This window comes from Petromyzon marinus, unplaced genomic scaffold (assembly GCF_048934315.1).
Source record: "Petromyzon marinus isolate PM22_M1 ecotype Great Lakes invasive population unplaced genomic scaffold, UKy_Petmar_22M1.pri1.0 PM_Scaffold_150, whole genome shotgun sequence".
NCBI lineage: Eukaryota > Metazoa > Chordata > Hyperoartia > Petromyzontiformes > Petromyzontidae > Petromyzon > Petromyzon marinus.
Window position 1 is genome coordinate 7,529 of NW_027423114.1, and position 16,794 is coordinate 24,322.

The 16,794-nt window shown below is 55.9% G+C and overlaps 1 protein-coding gene across 1 annotated transcript in view; it reads left to right on the forward strand.

Annotated features, from left to right (window-relative positions):
• Window positions 1-242: 242 nt before the first annotated feature.
• LOC116938026 (uncharacterized) overlaps window positions 243-16,794 on the forward strand; it is a gene marked incomplete at its 5' end in the record, with an annotated part of 31,051 nt that continues 14,499 nt past the window's right edge. Inside the window, 4 exon segments of the mRNA XM_076063560.1 lie at window positions 243-1,454; window positions 3,302-4,300; window positions 4,355-4,822; window positions 15,959-16,267. Of these exon segments, the coding sequence (XP_075919675.1) occupies window positions 243-1,454; window positions 3,302-4,300; window positions 4,355-4,822; window positions 15,959-16,267 (2,988 nt within the window).

Consider the following 16,794-nt stretch of genomic DNA (forward strand, 5'->3'; position numbering starts at 1 on the left):
ACTCTACACCTACCACTCTACACCTACCACTCTACACCTACCACAATACACCTACCACTCTACACCTACTACTCTACCCATAACCTACCACTCTACCACTCCACCCCTACCACTCCACCCCTACCACTCCACCCCTACCACTCCACACCTACCACTCTGCACCTACCACTCTACCCCTACCACTCTACACCTACCACAATACACCTATCACTCTACACGTACCACTCTACCCATAACCTACCACTCTACCACTCCACCCCTACCACTCCACCCCTACCACTCCACCCCTACCACTCCACCCCTACCACTCCACACCTACCACTCCACCCCTACCACTCCACCCCTACCACTCTACACCTTCCAATCTACCACTACCACTCTACCACTACCACTCTACACCTACCCCTCTACCCATCACCTACCACTCTACCCCTACCACTCCACCCCTACCACTCCACCCCTACCACTCCACCCCTAACCTACCACTCTACACCTACCACAATACACCTACCACTCTACACCTACCACTCTACCCCTACCACTCTACCTCTACCACTCCACCCCACCACTCTACCACTCCACCCCTACCACTCTACCCCTACCACTCTACCCCTACCACTCCACCCCTACCACTCTACACCTACCACTTTACACCTACCACAATACACCTACCACAATACACCTACCACTCTACCCATCACCTACCACTCTACCCCTACCACTCCACCCTACCACTCCACCCCTACCACTCTACCCCTAACCTACAACTCTACACCTACCACAATACACCTACCACTCTACCCATCACCTACCACTCTACCCATCACCTACCACTCCACCCCTACCACTCCACTCCTACCACTCTACCCCTAACCTACCACTCTACACCTACCACAATACACCTACCACTCTACACCTACCACTGTACCACTGCACCCCTAACCTACCCTACCCCCCCCCCATCTCTCTCCCACACAGGACGTGAGCCCCCCAACTCGTACTCCGCCTACCCCGGCCCGCCCCCCATTGGCCCCCCGCCGCTGCTGTACAGGGCCTGCACCCCTCCGCCAAGTGTGCCTGGCACCATCCACCAGCACCACCAACACCACCACCAACAGCAACAACAACAACAACAACAACAACTCAACCACCACCACCAAAACAACAACAACCCCAACAACCAGCAGCACCCCCAAACGAGCGTCGTTTCTCAGCGGAGATTCTCGGGGTCCCTGGAGGGGGTCCCGACCCCCCAGCAGACTGCCGGCGCCCGAGGAGACCTCCACCACCACCAGGTCCACCACCACCAAGTCCACCACCACCAAGTCCACCACCACCAAGTCCACCACCACCACCCACTCCACCACCATCACCAACTCCTCCACCACCAAGGCGCAACCGCGGGCACAGCGGCGGTCAGCGGAGCTCGGAGATACGGGAGCCAGCAGAACCTGGTGGGTGGGTGGGTGGGTGTGGGTGGGTGAGTGGGTGGGTGGGTGAGTGGGTGGGTGGGTGGGTGAGTGGGTGGGTGAGTGGGTGAGCGGGTGAGTGGGTGGGTGGGTGAGTGGGTGAATGGGTGGGTGGGTGGGTGAATGGGTGGGTGGGCGGGCGGGCGGGTGGGTGGGTGAGTGAGTGAGTGAGTGAATGTGTGGGTGAATGTGTGGGTGGGTGGGTGAATGGGTAGGTGGGTGGGTGAATGGGTGGGTGGGTGAGCGGGTGGGTGGGTGGGTGAATGCGTGGGTGAATGGGTGGGTGGGTGGGTGAATGAGTGGGTGAGTGAGTGAATGGGTGGGTGGGTGGGTGAGTGAATGGGTGAGTGGGTGGGTGGGTGAATGGGTGGGTGAGTGGGTGAATGGGTGGGTGAGTGGGTGAATGGGTGGGTGGGTGGGTGAATGGGTGGGTGGGTGGGTGAATGGGTGGGTGGGTGGGTGAATGGGTGGGTGGGTGAGTGGGTGAATGGGTGGGTGGGTGGGTGAATGGGTGGGTGGGTGGGTGAATGGGTGGGTGAATGGATGAGTGGGTGTATGGGCTTGCTTGTTAATGGGTGGGTGAGTGGGTGGGTGGGTGATTGGGTGGGTCAATGGGCCTGCTTGTGAATGAGTGAGTGAGTGGGTGAGTGGGTGGGTGGGTGGGTGGCGTTGTAGCCACCACAGAGGCCACCTTCAACCCAATTACCACTAAACCACGAGTTAAAAATCTCGCCACGCTTGTGCCGGAGGCCCCGGGGGGCCAGGCGTCTATGACGTCTCCTGGCCAAACCCCAATTGGCGGAGCCAGGAGATTGAATCTCTACCCTCGGGGCTCCTCCAGAAACAACGAAAAGCCACTTCGTGTGGCCACGTGGAATGTTCGAACGCTCGCTGCGGAGGAGAGGCTGCGACTTCTCTGTCGGGAGCTGGACCGGTACCGCCTGGATTTCTGTGGCATTCAGGAGGTCCGGTGGACCGGCTCTGGCTCCTGCCACCATGAGGGGTGGGCAGTCCTCTACTCGGGGCAGCAGACTGCCAAACAACAGGGTGTGGGTCTTCTTTTGAACAAAAGAATGAAGGAGGCGTGGGAGCGTGGCGGTGAGGTGTGGGAAGCTGTAAGTCCCAGGCTACTTTGGGCCCGCCTTCCCATCAACCGGAGGCGAGGAGTGGTGGTCGTGGTTACTTATGCCCCCACCGAAGATGAACATCCGTGGAGGGATGCAGGCAAAGCCGATGAGTCAGATGCCTTCTGTGACCTCCTGTCACAGGTGCTGGCTAAAGTGGCCCATTTGTTGTTCCTCCTGGAGTGATGTGGTACAAGAGGGCTTGGAGCTGAGTGGACTTGCCGATGACCGGTACCAGCGGCGGCGTCAAGATCGGCCTCTGTGGAGGAGGTTCGTGAATGACGCTGCTACTGGGCAGTCCGGAGGCAGTCGCCCTCCAACAACAACAACAACGGAGGGCGGAGGAGCGACGCTCACAACCACGGGCGGAGCGCCGGGTGGCTAAAGCACAGCCGGTTGGCACAGTAGGGGGCGCAGGTGGTGCATCAGCCACGGCCATCTCGGTCAGTCGACCCGTGGCACCTGCTGGGTCAGCCCCGTGACCTCCTGCCCGCGGGCGTTCGACAACTTCACGTGGCCTCAGGGTGCACATAGCCTGGCACAAGCGTCGTGGTGACGTCACCGCCGCTTAGTGGCGAATGGCGGTTGTTGTTGTTGTTGTTGTCGTCGTTGTTGTGAATTAACGAACGGGCGGGCGGTTGAATGATTGACTGAGTTCGTTAACAACTCCACCTCACAACCCCTCCCCCCTCCCTCCCTCCCTCCCAGGCCCCCTCCCCCCTGCGCCCCGCCGGACCCACCCACCTCACCCGCGCCACTTCCAGCGTGGCACCCAGCTCCTCCTCATCCTCCTCGGCAGCTCCCGCCCAGCCCAGCCGATCGAACTCCTTCAACGGAGCCCTCATCACCACCCTGCGTGGCGGCGGTGGAGGCGGTGGTGGAGGGGGAGGGACCGTCCCCCCGCCCACAGCCACCACGGCGCCCGTGATTGGCCGCGCCCGCAGCTCCCGCGTGGTGCAGCCGAGGGCTCAGACGGCGCTGGCGCCGCCGCCGCCGCCGCTGCCGCGCCAACACCGGCACCGCCAGCAGCAGCAGCAGCAGCAGCAGGAGGAGGAGGTACAGCAGCAGCTGTACAGGCAACAGCAGCAGCAGCAGGAGGAGAAGGAGCAGCTGTATCAGCAGCAGCAGCAGCAGCAGGAAGAGCAGGAACAGCAGCAGCAGCAGCTATATCAGCAGCAGCAGCAGGAGCAGCTGTACAGACAGCAGCAGCAGGAGGAGCTGCTGCTGTATCAAAGGCGACAGCAGGAGGAGGAGCTGCTGTACAGGCAGCAGCAGCTGGAACAACAGCAGCAGCAGCTGGAACAGCAGCAGCAGCTGTACAGACAGCAGCAGCAGCAGCAGCTGGAACAGCAGCAGCAGCAGCAGCAGCAGGAGGAGGATGAGGAGGAGGCAGCGTATCAGAAGGAAGAGCAGAGCAACAGCAGCAGGCACCACAACCGCAAGCCTGCAACAGCAACAGCAGCAACAGCAACAGCAGCAGCAGCAGCAACAGCAGCAGCAGCGGCAGCAGCGGCTGTGGCCGTGACGCCGCAGGCACCGGATTACCGTCAACCGCCACCTCCGTACCCCCGGCACCGCCTCGGCGGGCGCCCGCCGCCGCCGCCGCCGCCACCACCGGCTAGCGGCGGAGGCGGCGGAGGCGGTGGAGGCGGTGGAGGCGGTGGAGGCGGCGGAGGAGGCGGCGGAGGCGGCGGAGGCGGCGGAGGCGGCGGAGGCGGCGGAGGCGGCGGCGGAGGCGGCGGAGGCGGCGGAGGCGGCGGTGGAGGCGGCGGAGGCGGCGGTGGAGGCGGCGGAGGCGGCGGAGGCGGCGGAGGCGGTGGAGGCGGCGACTCTCCCACCTCTCCCGGCGTGGACGTCCGCGAGAGGACCCCCGCGTCTCCCGCGCCCCTCCGGAGAGGAGCGGCGGCCACCGCGGCCGGCGGCGCCGCGGGGCCGGCGCCGGGGGCTCGCCGGTTTGGCGTTGGCGGTGGGGAGGGGGCGCCGGGCGACGGGGAGATGGTGGGGAACGACGGGCGTGGCAATGACGGGAGGGCGGTGGCGACGTTGGGCGGCGGTGGTGGCGGTGGTGGTGGCGGTGGTGGCGGTGGTGGCGGTGGTGGTGGATCGAGGGTGAGGGTCTACTCGCCGCAGGCGTTCAAGTTCTTCATGGAGCAGCACATTGAGAACGTCCTCAAGGCTCACCAGCAGAGGCTGAACCGCAGGGCCCAGCTGGAGAGGGAGATGGTGAAGGTGAGGTGGTGGTGGTGGTGGTGGTGGAGGTGGTGGTATAGGTGGTGGAGGCGGAGGTTGTTATGTGGAGGTGGTCGTGGAGATGGTGGAGGTGGTGGAGGTGGTGGTGGAGGTGGTGATATAGGTGGTGGAGGTGGTGGAGGTGGTGGTGGAGGTGGTGGAGGTGGAGGTGGTGGTCATGGTGGTGGTGGAGGTGGTCGTGGAGGTGGTGGTGGTGGAGGTGGTGGTGGTGGAGGTGGTGGTGGACGTGGTGGAGGTGGTCGAGGTGGTCGAAGTGGTCGAGTTGGAGGTGATGGTGGAGGTGGTCGTGGTGGAGGTGGTGGTGGAGGTAGTCATGGAGGTGGTGGTGGTGGAGGTGGTCGTGGAGGTGGTGGAGGTGGTGGTGGAGGTGGTGGAGGTGGTGGTGGAGGTGGTGGTGGTGGAGGTGGAGGAGTTGGTGGTGGTGGTGGTGGTGGAGGTGGTGGTATAGGTGGTGGTGGAGGCGTTCCGGCAAAAACAACCCCCTACCTTCTCGTGGTGCCGGACGGCAACGGTGCGGTGAGCAGTGCCGTGGGGGGTGGTAGGGCCAACTCAAGATTTGCCGTTCCCCCTCATGGCGTTTGTGTCCACCACAGCGGCCAAACGGGGGCTCTGGACGGGTGCGAGGGGCTTGCAACCCCTCCACCTTCAATTAATTACCCACAAAACCACGAAGTGAAAATGTAACTAATAAGCTTGTGCCGGGGGGGGGGACAGGCGTCCATGACGTCTCCTGGTCAAAATCCCGTTTTGTCGGAGCCCGGAGCTCTGAACTTTTGCCTTGGTCCCCACGTACAATCACCGTCGATGAGGTCGTTGCAGACGTGGGGATCATCTCCCCCATGATCAAGCTGAGATGGCTGGCCACGAGGTGGCTGCCCCAATTATTGGGAACAGCAAATTGCCAAAAAAGCAAACGCCGAGAAAAGTCTTCTTGGGTCTTTGGGGTGAAGTCACCGTCACGTAGAATGGGGGAAAAAAAAATAATCAAAATAATAAAACGCGGTAAAATTAAAATTCTCACGACGTTTCGGCCACAACACAAGTAGCCTTCCTCAGGTGAAGGAACAGAACCGTCGGGACGACAGCGCTCCCAGTGAACGCCGCTGAGCTTGGCAGCGCCTTGACAAAGGAGTTTACATATCAGCAGAGGAGTTTAGCATTGAAGTGGCTAAGTTAAAGTCAGAGTTTACATATCAACAGAGGAGTTTAGCATTGAAGTGGCTATGTTAAAGTCAGAGTTTATATATCAGCAGAGGAGTTTAGCATTGAAGTGGCTATGTTAAAGTCAGAGCTTACATATCAGCAGAAGAATTTAGCATTGAAATAGCTATGTTAAAGTCAGAGTTTACATGTCAACAGAGGAGTTTAGCATTAAAGTAGCTAAGTTAAAGTCAGAGGTTACATATCAGCAGAGGAGTTTAGCATTGAAGTGGCTATGTTAAAGTCAGAGTTTACATATCAACAGAAGAATTTAGCATTGAAATAGCTGTGTTAAAGTCAGAGTTTATATATCAGCAGAGGAGTTTAGCATTGAAGTAGCTATGTTAAAGTCAGAGTTTACATATCAACAGAGGAGTTTAGCATTAAAGTAGCTAAGTTAAAGTCAGAGGTTACATATCAGCAGAGGAGTTTAGCATTGAAGTGGCTATGTTAAACTCAGAGTTTACATATCAACAGAAGAATTTAGCATTGAAATAGCTAAGTTAAAGTCAGAGTTTACATATCAGCAGAGGAGTTTAGCATTGAAGTAGCTAAGTTAAAGTCAGAGTTTACATATCAGCAGAGGAGTTTAGCATTGAAGTGGCTATGTTAAAGTCAGAGTTTACATATCAGCAGACGAATTTAGCATTGAAATAGCTGTGTTAAAGTCAGAGTTTACATGTCAACAGAGGAGTTTAGCATTAAAGTAGCTGTGTTAATGTGTTGGATCAGCAGGATGTTAAAGTCAGAAATTAGCATGTAACTGGGAGATTAGCACCACGAAAAGCGACGAGCTTTGTTCAGACGGACGAGTGCATCTGTGTTCGGAACGGAGGAGGGGGGGGGGAGATAATTTAGCACTGACATAGAGAATAGGTTTTCCCCTTCTTTTTTCTGGCAACCAAACAGCTGTGTGTTACGATGTTCAAACACCACACTGAGACGTTTTTGCATTAGCCACAGCTAGTTGTGGTGAAAATAAAATACACAAAAAACGGTGGTGCTGTACCAGTGACGAATTGGCCACGTTCTTTATTCTTAGCTCTTTCGGTAAAGTCACCACGTTGGAAGGGAAACAATAAAATAATAAAATACATATAAAACAATAAAAACATTTTCTTTGGTTCTTTCGGTAAAGTCACGTAGAATGATAATAAAATAATAAATTGATAAAATTAAATAACACAATAATATTCTCACGACGTTTCGGCCACAACACAAGCGGCCTTCATCAGGTGAAGGGGGCGAGACTGTCTGGTAGGACAGCGCTGGAGTGAAAGAGCCACGTTCAGATACGGCCTTTAAGCTTAGAGTCGCGGCATCTCTTCAGAAAGGTGAGAGACTCGATTAGTTGAGCCTTCTTATCCCGAAGTCTGTTGAATGATCTTAAGGATGTGTGGAATCCCTCCCCGTAGAGGCGGTTAAATTTCGATTTAAAGCTTTCGTGACTGCAATGATTCATCTTCTTTGGTTCTTTCGGTAAAGTCACGTAGAATGATAATAAAATAATAAATTGATAAAATAAAATAACACAATAATATTCTCACGATGTTGTGGCCGAAACGTCGTGAGAATATTATTGTGTTATTTTATTTTATCAATTTATTATTTTATTATCATTCTACGTGACTTTACCGAAAGAACCAAAGAAGATGAATCATTGCAGTCACGAAAGCTTTAAATCGAAATTTAACCGCCTCTACGGGGAGGGATTCCACACATCCTTAAGATCATTCAACAGACTTCGGGATAAGAAGGCTCAACTAATCGAGTCTCTCACCTTTCTGAAGAGATGCCGCGACTCTAAGCTTAAAGGCCGTATCTGAACGTGGCTCTTTCACTCCAGCGCTGTCCTACCAGACAGTCTCGCCCCCTTCACCTGATGAAGGCCGCTTGTGTTGTGGCCAAAACGTCGTGAGAATATTATTGTGTTATTTTATTTTATCAATTTATTATTTTATTATCATTCTACGTGACTTTACCGAAAGAACCAAAGAAGATGAATCATTGCAGTCACGAAAGCTTTAAATCGAAATAAAAACATTCTCACGACGTTTGGACCACAACACAAACGGTCGTCATCAGGTGTGGCGGTTTGCATAAATTAATTGATTTTTAAACGGTGTTTTTATTTATTTAAAAAAAACGTCAGAGCCACGCGCAGCGATTTAGCAGTTTATTTAGAAGGACTAGTCCATCTATGTTCTGAAAAGAGGAGGGGGGGAGACGAAAAATTAATGTACGCTGTCTGAAAGCCACCGTAAGCGTGAACAATCAATTAAGACCTGAAATGGTTTATCAAATCCTTCCAATGATTGCTAAGCCCAGAATCCATCTTTCTCGGTTGAAATTGCCTCTGTGCTTGTATATGGTGGATAGCCTCATGAACGAATCTCTCATGGTAGCCAGATGGCTTACAAAGAACCTCCGTCTTGGAGAAGTCAATGTTGTGTGAGCCTACTGAATTATAACAATGATCAATCAATTAAGACCTGAAATGGTTTATCAAATCCTTCCAATGATTGCTAAGCCCAGAATCCATCTTTCTCGGTTGAAATTGCCTCTGTGCTTGTATATGTGGATAGCCTCGTGAACGAATCTCTCATGGTAGCCAGATGGCTTACAAAGAACCTCCGTCTTGGAGAAGTCAATGTCATGTGAGCCTACTGAATTATAACAATGATCAATCAATTAAGACCTGAAATGGTTTATCAAATCCTTCCAATGATTGCTAAGCCCAGAATCCATCTTTCTCGGTTGAAATTGTCTCTGTGCTTGTATATGTGGATAGCCTCATGAACGAATCTCGTCCTTCTAAATAATCTGCCAAATCGCTGCGCGTGGCGCTGACGGTTTTTTAAATAAATAAATACAAACACCGTTTTAAAAATAAATAAATTTGTTAACGCAAACCGCCAACTTCTTCTAAATGTTTATTGCCGTTGGTATTTTCACACCTGATGACGACCGTTTGTGTTACAGTCGAAACGTCGTGAGAATTTTTTTATTGTTTTATATATGTTTTATTATTTCATTGTTTCCCTTCCAACGTGGTGACTTTACCGAAAGAGCTAAGAGTGTGAATTACTGCAGTCACGACAGCTTCAGATAAAAAATTTGGCCACGTTCTGTTTAACGTGACAACCTCTTACTAGTTGGCTGTGTCGGGTGGTCGCGGGTTTTAACGACACGCTTTTATATATTTACGTGATCTAACCGAAAAAACCCCCCCTCTGTTATGGAGCCCCAGAAGATTGAATCTCTACCCTCGGGGGTTTCCTCCAGAAACAACGAAAAGCCACTTCGTGTGGCCACGTGGAATGTTCGAACACTCACTGCGGGAGGAGAGGCTGCCACTCCTCCGTCGGGAGCTGGACCGGTACCGCCTGGATCTCTGCGGCGTTCGGGAGGTCCGGTGGACCGGCTCTGGCTCCTGCCACCATGAGGGGTTGACAGTCCTCTACTCGGGGCAGCAGACTGCCAAACAACAGGGTGTGGCTCTTCTTTTGAACAAAAGAATGAAGGGGGCGTGGGAGCGTGGCGGTGAGGTGTGGGAAGCTGTAAGCCCCAGGCTACTTTGGGCTCGCCTTCCCATCAACCGGAGGCGAGGAGTGGTGGTCGTGGTTACTTATGCCTCCACCGAAGATGAACATCCGTGGAGGGATGCAGTCAAGGCCGATGAGTCAGATGCCTTCTATGACCTCCTGTCACAGGTGCTGGCTAAAGTGGCCCTTCGGGATAGAGTCATCTTGTTGGGTGACTTCAATGCCCGAGTTGGTCATGATGCTGGCACCTGGTCTGGAGTGATTGTAGGGCATGGGCCAGATCAGCTCAATAACAACGGTAGGAGGCTGCTAGATTTTTGTGCAGCCCATGGACTTGTAATTACCAACACGCTGTTCCGGCATCGGCACATCCACACAACATCATGGATGCATGCCGGGTCCAAGCAAGAACATCTGCTGGACTACATAGTGACGGACCAGCGGATGCGAGCCCATGTCCTTGACACCAGGACTTACCGTGGAGCTGATCTGCCCTCTGACCATCGACTAGTTATCTGTAAGATGCGCCTGCCATTCTTCCACTCCGATGGTGGGTGTACACCCGGGACCCCATTCCAACCTAAGGTGGCCTGGTCTCAGTTAGCTGATGAAAGTTGCAAGCGAGAATTTAATCATCGCTTGCGGCTGGGGTTGGCATCGTCCCCCACTTCTCCTGATGTCGAGGGTAAATGGGTGAAGTTTAGGACTGTGACTCATGCAGCTGCAATGGCTGCTTGGGGTACACGGTCCAGACCTCCCCAGAGACCCTGGCTGTCAGAGGAGGTGTTCAGGCTGGCTGAGAAAAAGCGACAGGCCCACTCTCACGGACGTGGCACGGGCTAGAGAAGAGATGGAGTGATGTGGTACAGGAGGACGTGGAGCTGAGTGGACTTGCCGATGACCGGTACCAGCAGTGTCAAGATCGGCCTCTGTGGAGGAGGCTCGTGAAGGACGCTACTGGGCAGTTGGAGGCAGTAGGGGGCACAGGTGGTGCATCAGCCAGTCATCTCAGTCAGTCGACCCGTGGCACCTGGGTCTGCCCCGTGACCTCCTGCCAGCGGGCGTTCGACACTTCACGTGGCCTCAACGTGCACATAGCCTGGCACAAGCGTCATGGTGACGTCACTGCCACTTGGTGGCGAATGGCGGTTGTTGTTGGAGATGGTGGTGGTGATAGTGGTGCTGGTGAAGGTGGTGGGGGAGGTGGTGGGAGAGGTGGTGGTGATGGTAGTGGTGGAGGTGGTAGAGGTGGTGGTGATGGTGGTGGTGGAGGTGGTGGGGGTGGTGGAGGTGGGTTAGGAGAAGGTGGGTTAGGAGAAGGTGGTGGAGGAGGTGGTGGTGGAGGTGGTGGTGGTGGAGGTGGTGGAGGTGGGTTAGGAGGAGGTGGTGGTGATGGTGGTGATAGTAGTGGACGTGGTGGTGGTGTTAGTGGTGGAGGTGGTGGACGAGGTGGTGGTGGTGGAGGAGGAGGAGGTGGTGGTGGTGGTGGGGGTGGTGGTGGTGGTGGAGGTGGTGGAGGTGGTGGTGGTGGTGGAGGTGGTGGTGGTGGTGGTGGAGGTGATGGTAGTGGTGGAGGTGATGGTAGTGGTGGAGGTGATGGTAGTGGTGGAGGTGATGGTAGTGGAGGTGGTGATGGTAGTGGAGGTGGTGATGGTAGTGGAGGTGGTGGAGGTCATGGTGATGGTGATGGTGGTGGTGGAGGAGGAGGAGGAGGTGGAGGAGGAGGTGGAGGTTTGACAGTGCGAGTGGTCAGGGCTTGGTGTGTCGGTGCCAGATGGTGCTGGGTCTGGAGTCCGAGGAGGTTGAGGAGATGGAGAGGGGGAGAGTGAGGCCTCTCTCACCATCTCCCTCCGTCTCTCTCCCAGTGTCTCCCCGTGTCTCCATCTCTCTCCCTGTGTCTCTATCTCTCACCGTCTCTCTCCCCGTGTCTCCATCTCTCTCACCGTCTCTCTCACTGTCTCTCTGTCCATCTCTCTCACCGTCTCTCTCACCATCTCTCTCACCGTCTCTCTCACTCTGTGTCTCTGTCTCTCACCATCTCTCTCACCGTCTCTCCCACAACCACCCACCAGGTTGGCCTGGGCGACGACGACCAGCAGCAGATGCGTCAGATGCTCCGCCGCAAGGAGTCCAACTACCTGTGTCTCTGTCTCTCTCTGTCTCTCTCACCGTGTCTCTCTGTCTCTCTCACTGTCTCTCTCTCCATCTCTCTCTCCATCTCTCTCACCGTGTCTCTCACCGTGTCTCCATCTCTCTCCATCTCTCACCGTCTCTCTCACCGTGTCTCTCACCGTGTCTCCGTCTCTCCGTCTCTCTCCGTCTCTCACCGTGTCTCTCACCGTCTCTCTCCCCGTGTCTCCCCGTGCCTCCATCTCTCTCCATCTCTCACCGTCTCTCTCACCGTGTCTCTCACCGTGTCTCCGTCTCTCTCCCATCTCTCACCGTGTCTCTCACCGTGTCTCTCACCGTGTCTCTCACCGTCTCTCTCCCCGTGTCTCCCCGTGCCTCCATCTCTCTCCATCTCTCACCGTCTCTCTCACCGTGTCTCTCACCGTGCCTCCATCTCTCTCCATCTCTCACCGTCTCTCTCACCGTGTCTCTCACCGTGTCTCCGTCTCTCTCCATCTCTCACCGTGTCTCTCACCGTGTCTCTCACCGTGTCTCTCACCGTCTCTCTCCCCGTGTCTCCCCGTGCCTCCATCTCTCTCCATCTCTCACCGTCTCTCTCACCGTGTCTCTCACCGTGTCTCCGTCTCTCTCCATCTCTCACCGTGTCTCTCACCGTGTCTCTCACCGTGTCTCTCACCGTGTCTCTCACCGTCTCTCTCCCCGTGTCTCCCCGTGCCTCCATCTCTCTCCATCTCCCCACCACCCACCCCACCAGGTTGGCCTGGGCGACGACGACCAGCAGCAGATGCGTCAGATGCTCCGCCGCAAGGAGTCCAACTACCTGCGTCTCCGTCTCTCTCACTGTGTCTCTCTCACCGTGTCTCTGTCTCTCTCTCACTCTGTGTCTCTCTCCATCTCTCTCCCCGTGTCTCCCCGTGCCTCCATCTCTCTCCATCTCTCTCACCGTCTCTCTGTCTCTCTCACTCTGTGTCTCTGTCTCTCTCACCGTCTCTCTGTCTCTCTCACTCTGTCTCTCTCACTGTCTCTCACTGTCTCTCTCCATCTCTCACCGTGTCTCTCCCCCCACCCACCCACCCACCCCACCAGGTTGGCCTGGGCGACGACGACCAGCAGCAGATGCGCCAGATGCTCCGCCGCAAGGAGTCCAACTACCTGTGTCTCTGTCTCTCTCACCGTCTCTCTCACCGTGTCTCTGTCTCTCTCTGTCTCTCTCTCTGTCTCTCTCACTCTGCGTCTCTGTCTCTCTCTGTCTCTCTCACCGTGTCTCTGTCTCTGTCTCTCTCTCTCTGTCTCTCTCACTCTGCGTCTCTGTCTCTCTCTGTCTCTCTCACCGTCTCTCTGTCTCTCTCACCGTGTCTCTGTCTCTCTCCATCTCTCTCCGTCTCTCTCACCATCTCTCCCACCCACAACCATCCACCAGGTTGGCCTGGGCGACGACGACCAGCAGCAGATGCGTCAGATGCTCCGCCGCAAGGAGTCCAACTACCTGCGTCTCCGTCTCTCTCTGTCTCTCTCTGTCTCTCTCTCTGTCTCTCTCACCGTGTCTCTGTCTCTCTCTCCGTGTCTCTGTCTCTCTCACTGTGTCTCTCTCACCGTGTCTCTGTCTCTCTCTGTCTCTCTCACTGTGTCTCTGTCTCTCTCTGTCTCTCTCTCTGTCTCTCTCACTCTGTGTCTCTGCCTCTCTCACCGTCTCTCTCACTCTGTCTCTCTCACCGTCTCTCTCACTGTCTCTCTCTCCGTGTCTCTATCTGACTCTATCTCTCTCCCCGTGCCTCCATCTCTCTCCATCTCTCCCCGTGTCTCTCTCCCACCCACAACCAACCCACCAGGTTGGCCTGGGCGACGACGACCAGCAGCAGATGCGCCAGATGCTCTGCCGCAAGGAGTCCAACTACCTGCGTCTCTGTCTCTCTCTCTGTCTCTCTCTGTCTCTCTGTGTCTCTCTCTGTCTCTCTCTCTGTCTCTCTCTGTCTCTCTCTGTCTCTCTCTGTCTCTCTCTCTGTCTCTCTCTGTCTCTCTCTGTCTCTCTCTCTGTCTCTCTCTCTGTCTCTCTCTCTGTCTCTCTCTCTGTGTCTCTGTCTCTCTCACCGTGTCTCCATCATCTCTCACCGTCTCTCTCCCCGTGTCACCATCTCTCTCACCATCTCTCTCCATCTCTCTCACCGTCTCTCTCACCGTGTCTCCATCTCTCTCACCATCTCTCACCATCTCTCTCCCACCCACCCCACCAGGTTGGCCTGGGCGACGACGACCAGCAGCAGATGCGCCAGATGCTCCGCCGCAAGGAGTCCAACTACCTGTGTCTCTGTCTCTCTCTCTGTCTCTCTCTGCGTCTCTGTCTCTCTCACTGTGTCTCTGTCTCTCTCACTCTGTCTCTCTGTCTCTCTCACCGTCTCTCCCACCCACCCACAACCACCCACCAGGTTGGCCTGGGCGACGACGACCAGCAGCAGATGCGCCAGATGCTCCGCCGCAAGGAGTCCAACTACCTGTGTCTCTGTCTCTCTCTCTGTCTCTCTCTCTGTCTATCTCTGTCTCTCTCTCTGTCTGTCTCTCTCATCATGTCTCTCACCGTCTCTCTCACCATCTCTCCCACCCAACCCACCAGGTTGGCCTGGGCGACGACGACCAGCAGCAGATGCGCCAGATGCTCCGCCGCAAGGAGTCCAACTACCTGTGTCTCTGTCTCTCTCTCTGTCTCTCTCTGCGTCTCTGTCTCTCTCACTGTGTCTCTGTCTCTCTCACTCTGTCTCTCTGTCTCTCTCACCGTCTCTCCCACCCACCCACAACCACCCACCAGGTTGGCCTGGGCGACGACGACCAGCAGCAGATGCGCCAGATGCTCCGCCGCAAGGAGTCCAACTACCTGTGTCTCTGTCTCTCTCTCTGTCTCTCTCTCTGTCTATCTCTGTCTCTCTCTCTGTCTGTCTCTCTCATCATGTCTCTCACCGTCTCTCTCACCATCTCTCCCACCCAACCCACCAGGTTGGCCTGGGCGACGACGACCAGCAGCAGATGCGCCAGATGCTCCGCCGCAAGGAGTCCAACTACCTGTGTCTCTGTCTCTCTCTGTCTCTCTCACTCTGTGTCTCTCTGTCGCTCTCTCTGTCTCTCTGTCTGTCTCACCATCTCTCCCACCCACCCACCACCCACCCCACCAGGTTGGCCTGGGCGACGACGACCAGCAGCAGATGCGCCAGATGCTCCGCCGCAAGGAGTCCAACTACCTGTGTCTCTGTCTCTCTGTCTCTCTCTGTCTCTCTCACTCTGTCTCTCTCTGTCTCTCTCTCTGTCTCTCCATCTCTCTCCATCTCTCTCCATCTCCACCACCCACCCCACCAGGTTGGCCTGGGCGACGACGACCAGCAGCAGATGCGCCAGATGCTCCGCCGCAAGGAGTCCAACTACCTGCGTCTCTCTCTCTCTCACTGTGTCTCTGTCTCTCTCACTCTGTCTCTCTGTCTCTCTCACCGTCTCTCTCACCGTCTCTCTATCTCTCTCCCAGTGTCTCTCACCGTCTCTCTCCCCGTGTCTCTATCTGACTCTATCTCTCTCCCCGTGCCTCCATCTCTCACCATCTCTCTCACCGTCTCTCTCACCGTCTCTCTCTCACCATCTCTCTCACCATCTCTCTCACCGTCTCTCTCACCGTGTCTCTCACCATCTCTCTCACCGTCTCTCCCACCATCCACCAGGTTGGCCTGGGCGACGACGACCAGCAGCAGATGCGCCAGATGCTCCGCCGCAAGGAGTCCAACTACCTGCGTCTCTGTCTCTCTCTCACTCTGTGTCTCTGTGTCTCTCACTGTGTCTCTCTCACCATGTCTCTGTCTCTCTCACTGTCTCTCACTGTCTCTCTCTCCATCTCTCTCACCGTCTCTCTCTCCGTGTCTCTCACCGTCTCTCTCACTGTGCCTCCATCTCTCTCCATCTCTCACCGTCTCTCTCACCGTCTCTCTCCCCGTGTCTCCCCGTGCCTCCATCTCTCACCGTCTCTCCCACCCCACCCAACCCACCAGGTTGGCCTGGGCGACGACGACCAGCAGCAGATGCGCCAGATGCTCCGCCGCAAGGAGTCCAACTACCTGCGTCTCCGTCTCTCTCACCGTCTCTCTCACCGTCTCTTTCTCACCGTCTCTCTCTGTCTCTCTCACTCTGTGTCTCTGTCTCTCTCTGTCTCTCTCTGTCTCTCTCACCGTCTCTCCATCTCTCTCCATCTCCACCCACAACCACCCACCAGGTTGGCCTGGGCGACGACGACCAGCAGCAGATGCGCCAGATGCTCCGCCGCAAGGAGTCCAACTACCTGCGTCTCCGGCGCGCCAAGCTGGAGGCGTCGCTGTTCGTGCGCCTGCAGACGCTGGGCGTTGGTGCCTTCGGCGAGGTGACGCTGGCACGCAAGGCCGACACTGGCGCCCTCTACGCCATGAAGACTCTGCGCAAGCGCGACGTGCTAGCCCGCAACCAGGCGGCGCACGTCAAGGCCGAGCGGGACATCCTGGCGGAGGCCGACAACGAGTGGGTCGTGAGGCTGTACTACTCGTTTCAGGTGGGTGGTGGTGTGGGAGTGGGTGGGTGAGAGGGTGAGAGGGTGAGTGGGTGGGTGAGAGGGTGGGTGGGTGAGTGAGTGAGTGGATGAGTGGGTGAGTGGATGAGTGGATGAGTGAGTGAGTGGATGATTGAGTGAGTGATTGAGTGAGTGGGTGAGTGATTGAGTGAGTGGGTAAGTGAGTGGGTGGATGAGTGGATGAGTGGGTGATTGAGTGAGTGGGTGATTGAGTGAGTGGATGATTGAGTGAGTGATTGAGTGAGTGGGTGGGTGAGTGGGTGGGTGAGTGAGTGAGTGGGTGAGTGGGTAAGTGAGTGGGTGGATGAGTGGATGAGTGAGTGAGTGGGTGGGTGGGTGGATGAGTGAGTGGGTGAGTGGGTGGGCGACGTGCTAGCCCGCAACCAGGCGGCGCACGTCAAGGCCGAGCGGGACATCCTGGCGGAGGCCGACAACGAGTGGGTCGTGAGGCTGTACTACTCGTTTCAGGTGGGTGTGTGGTGTGTGAGTTGATGAGTGAGTGAGTGGGT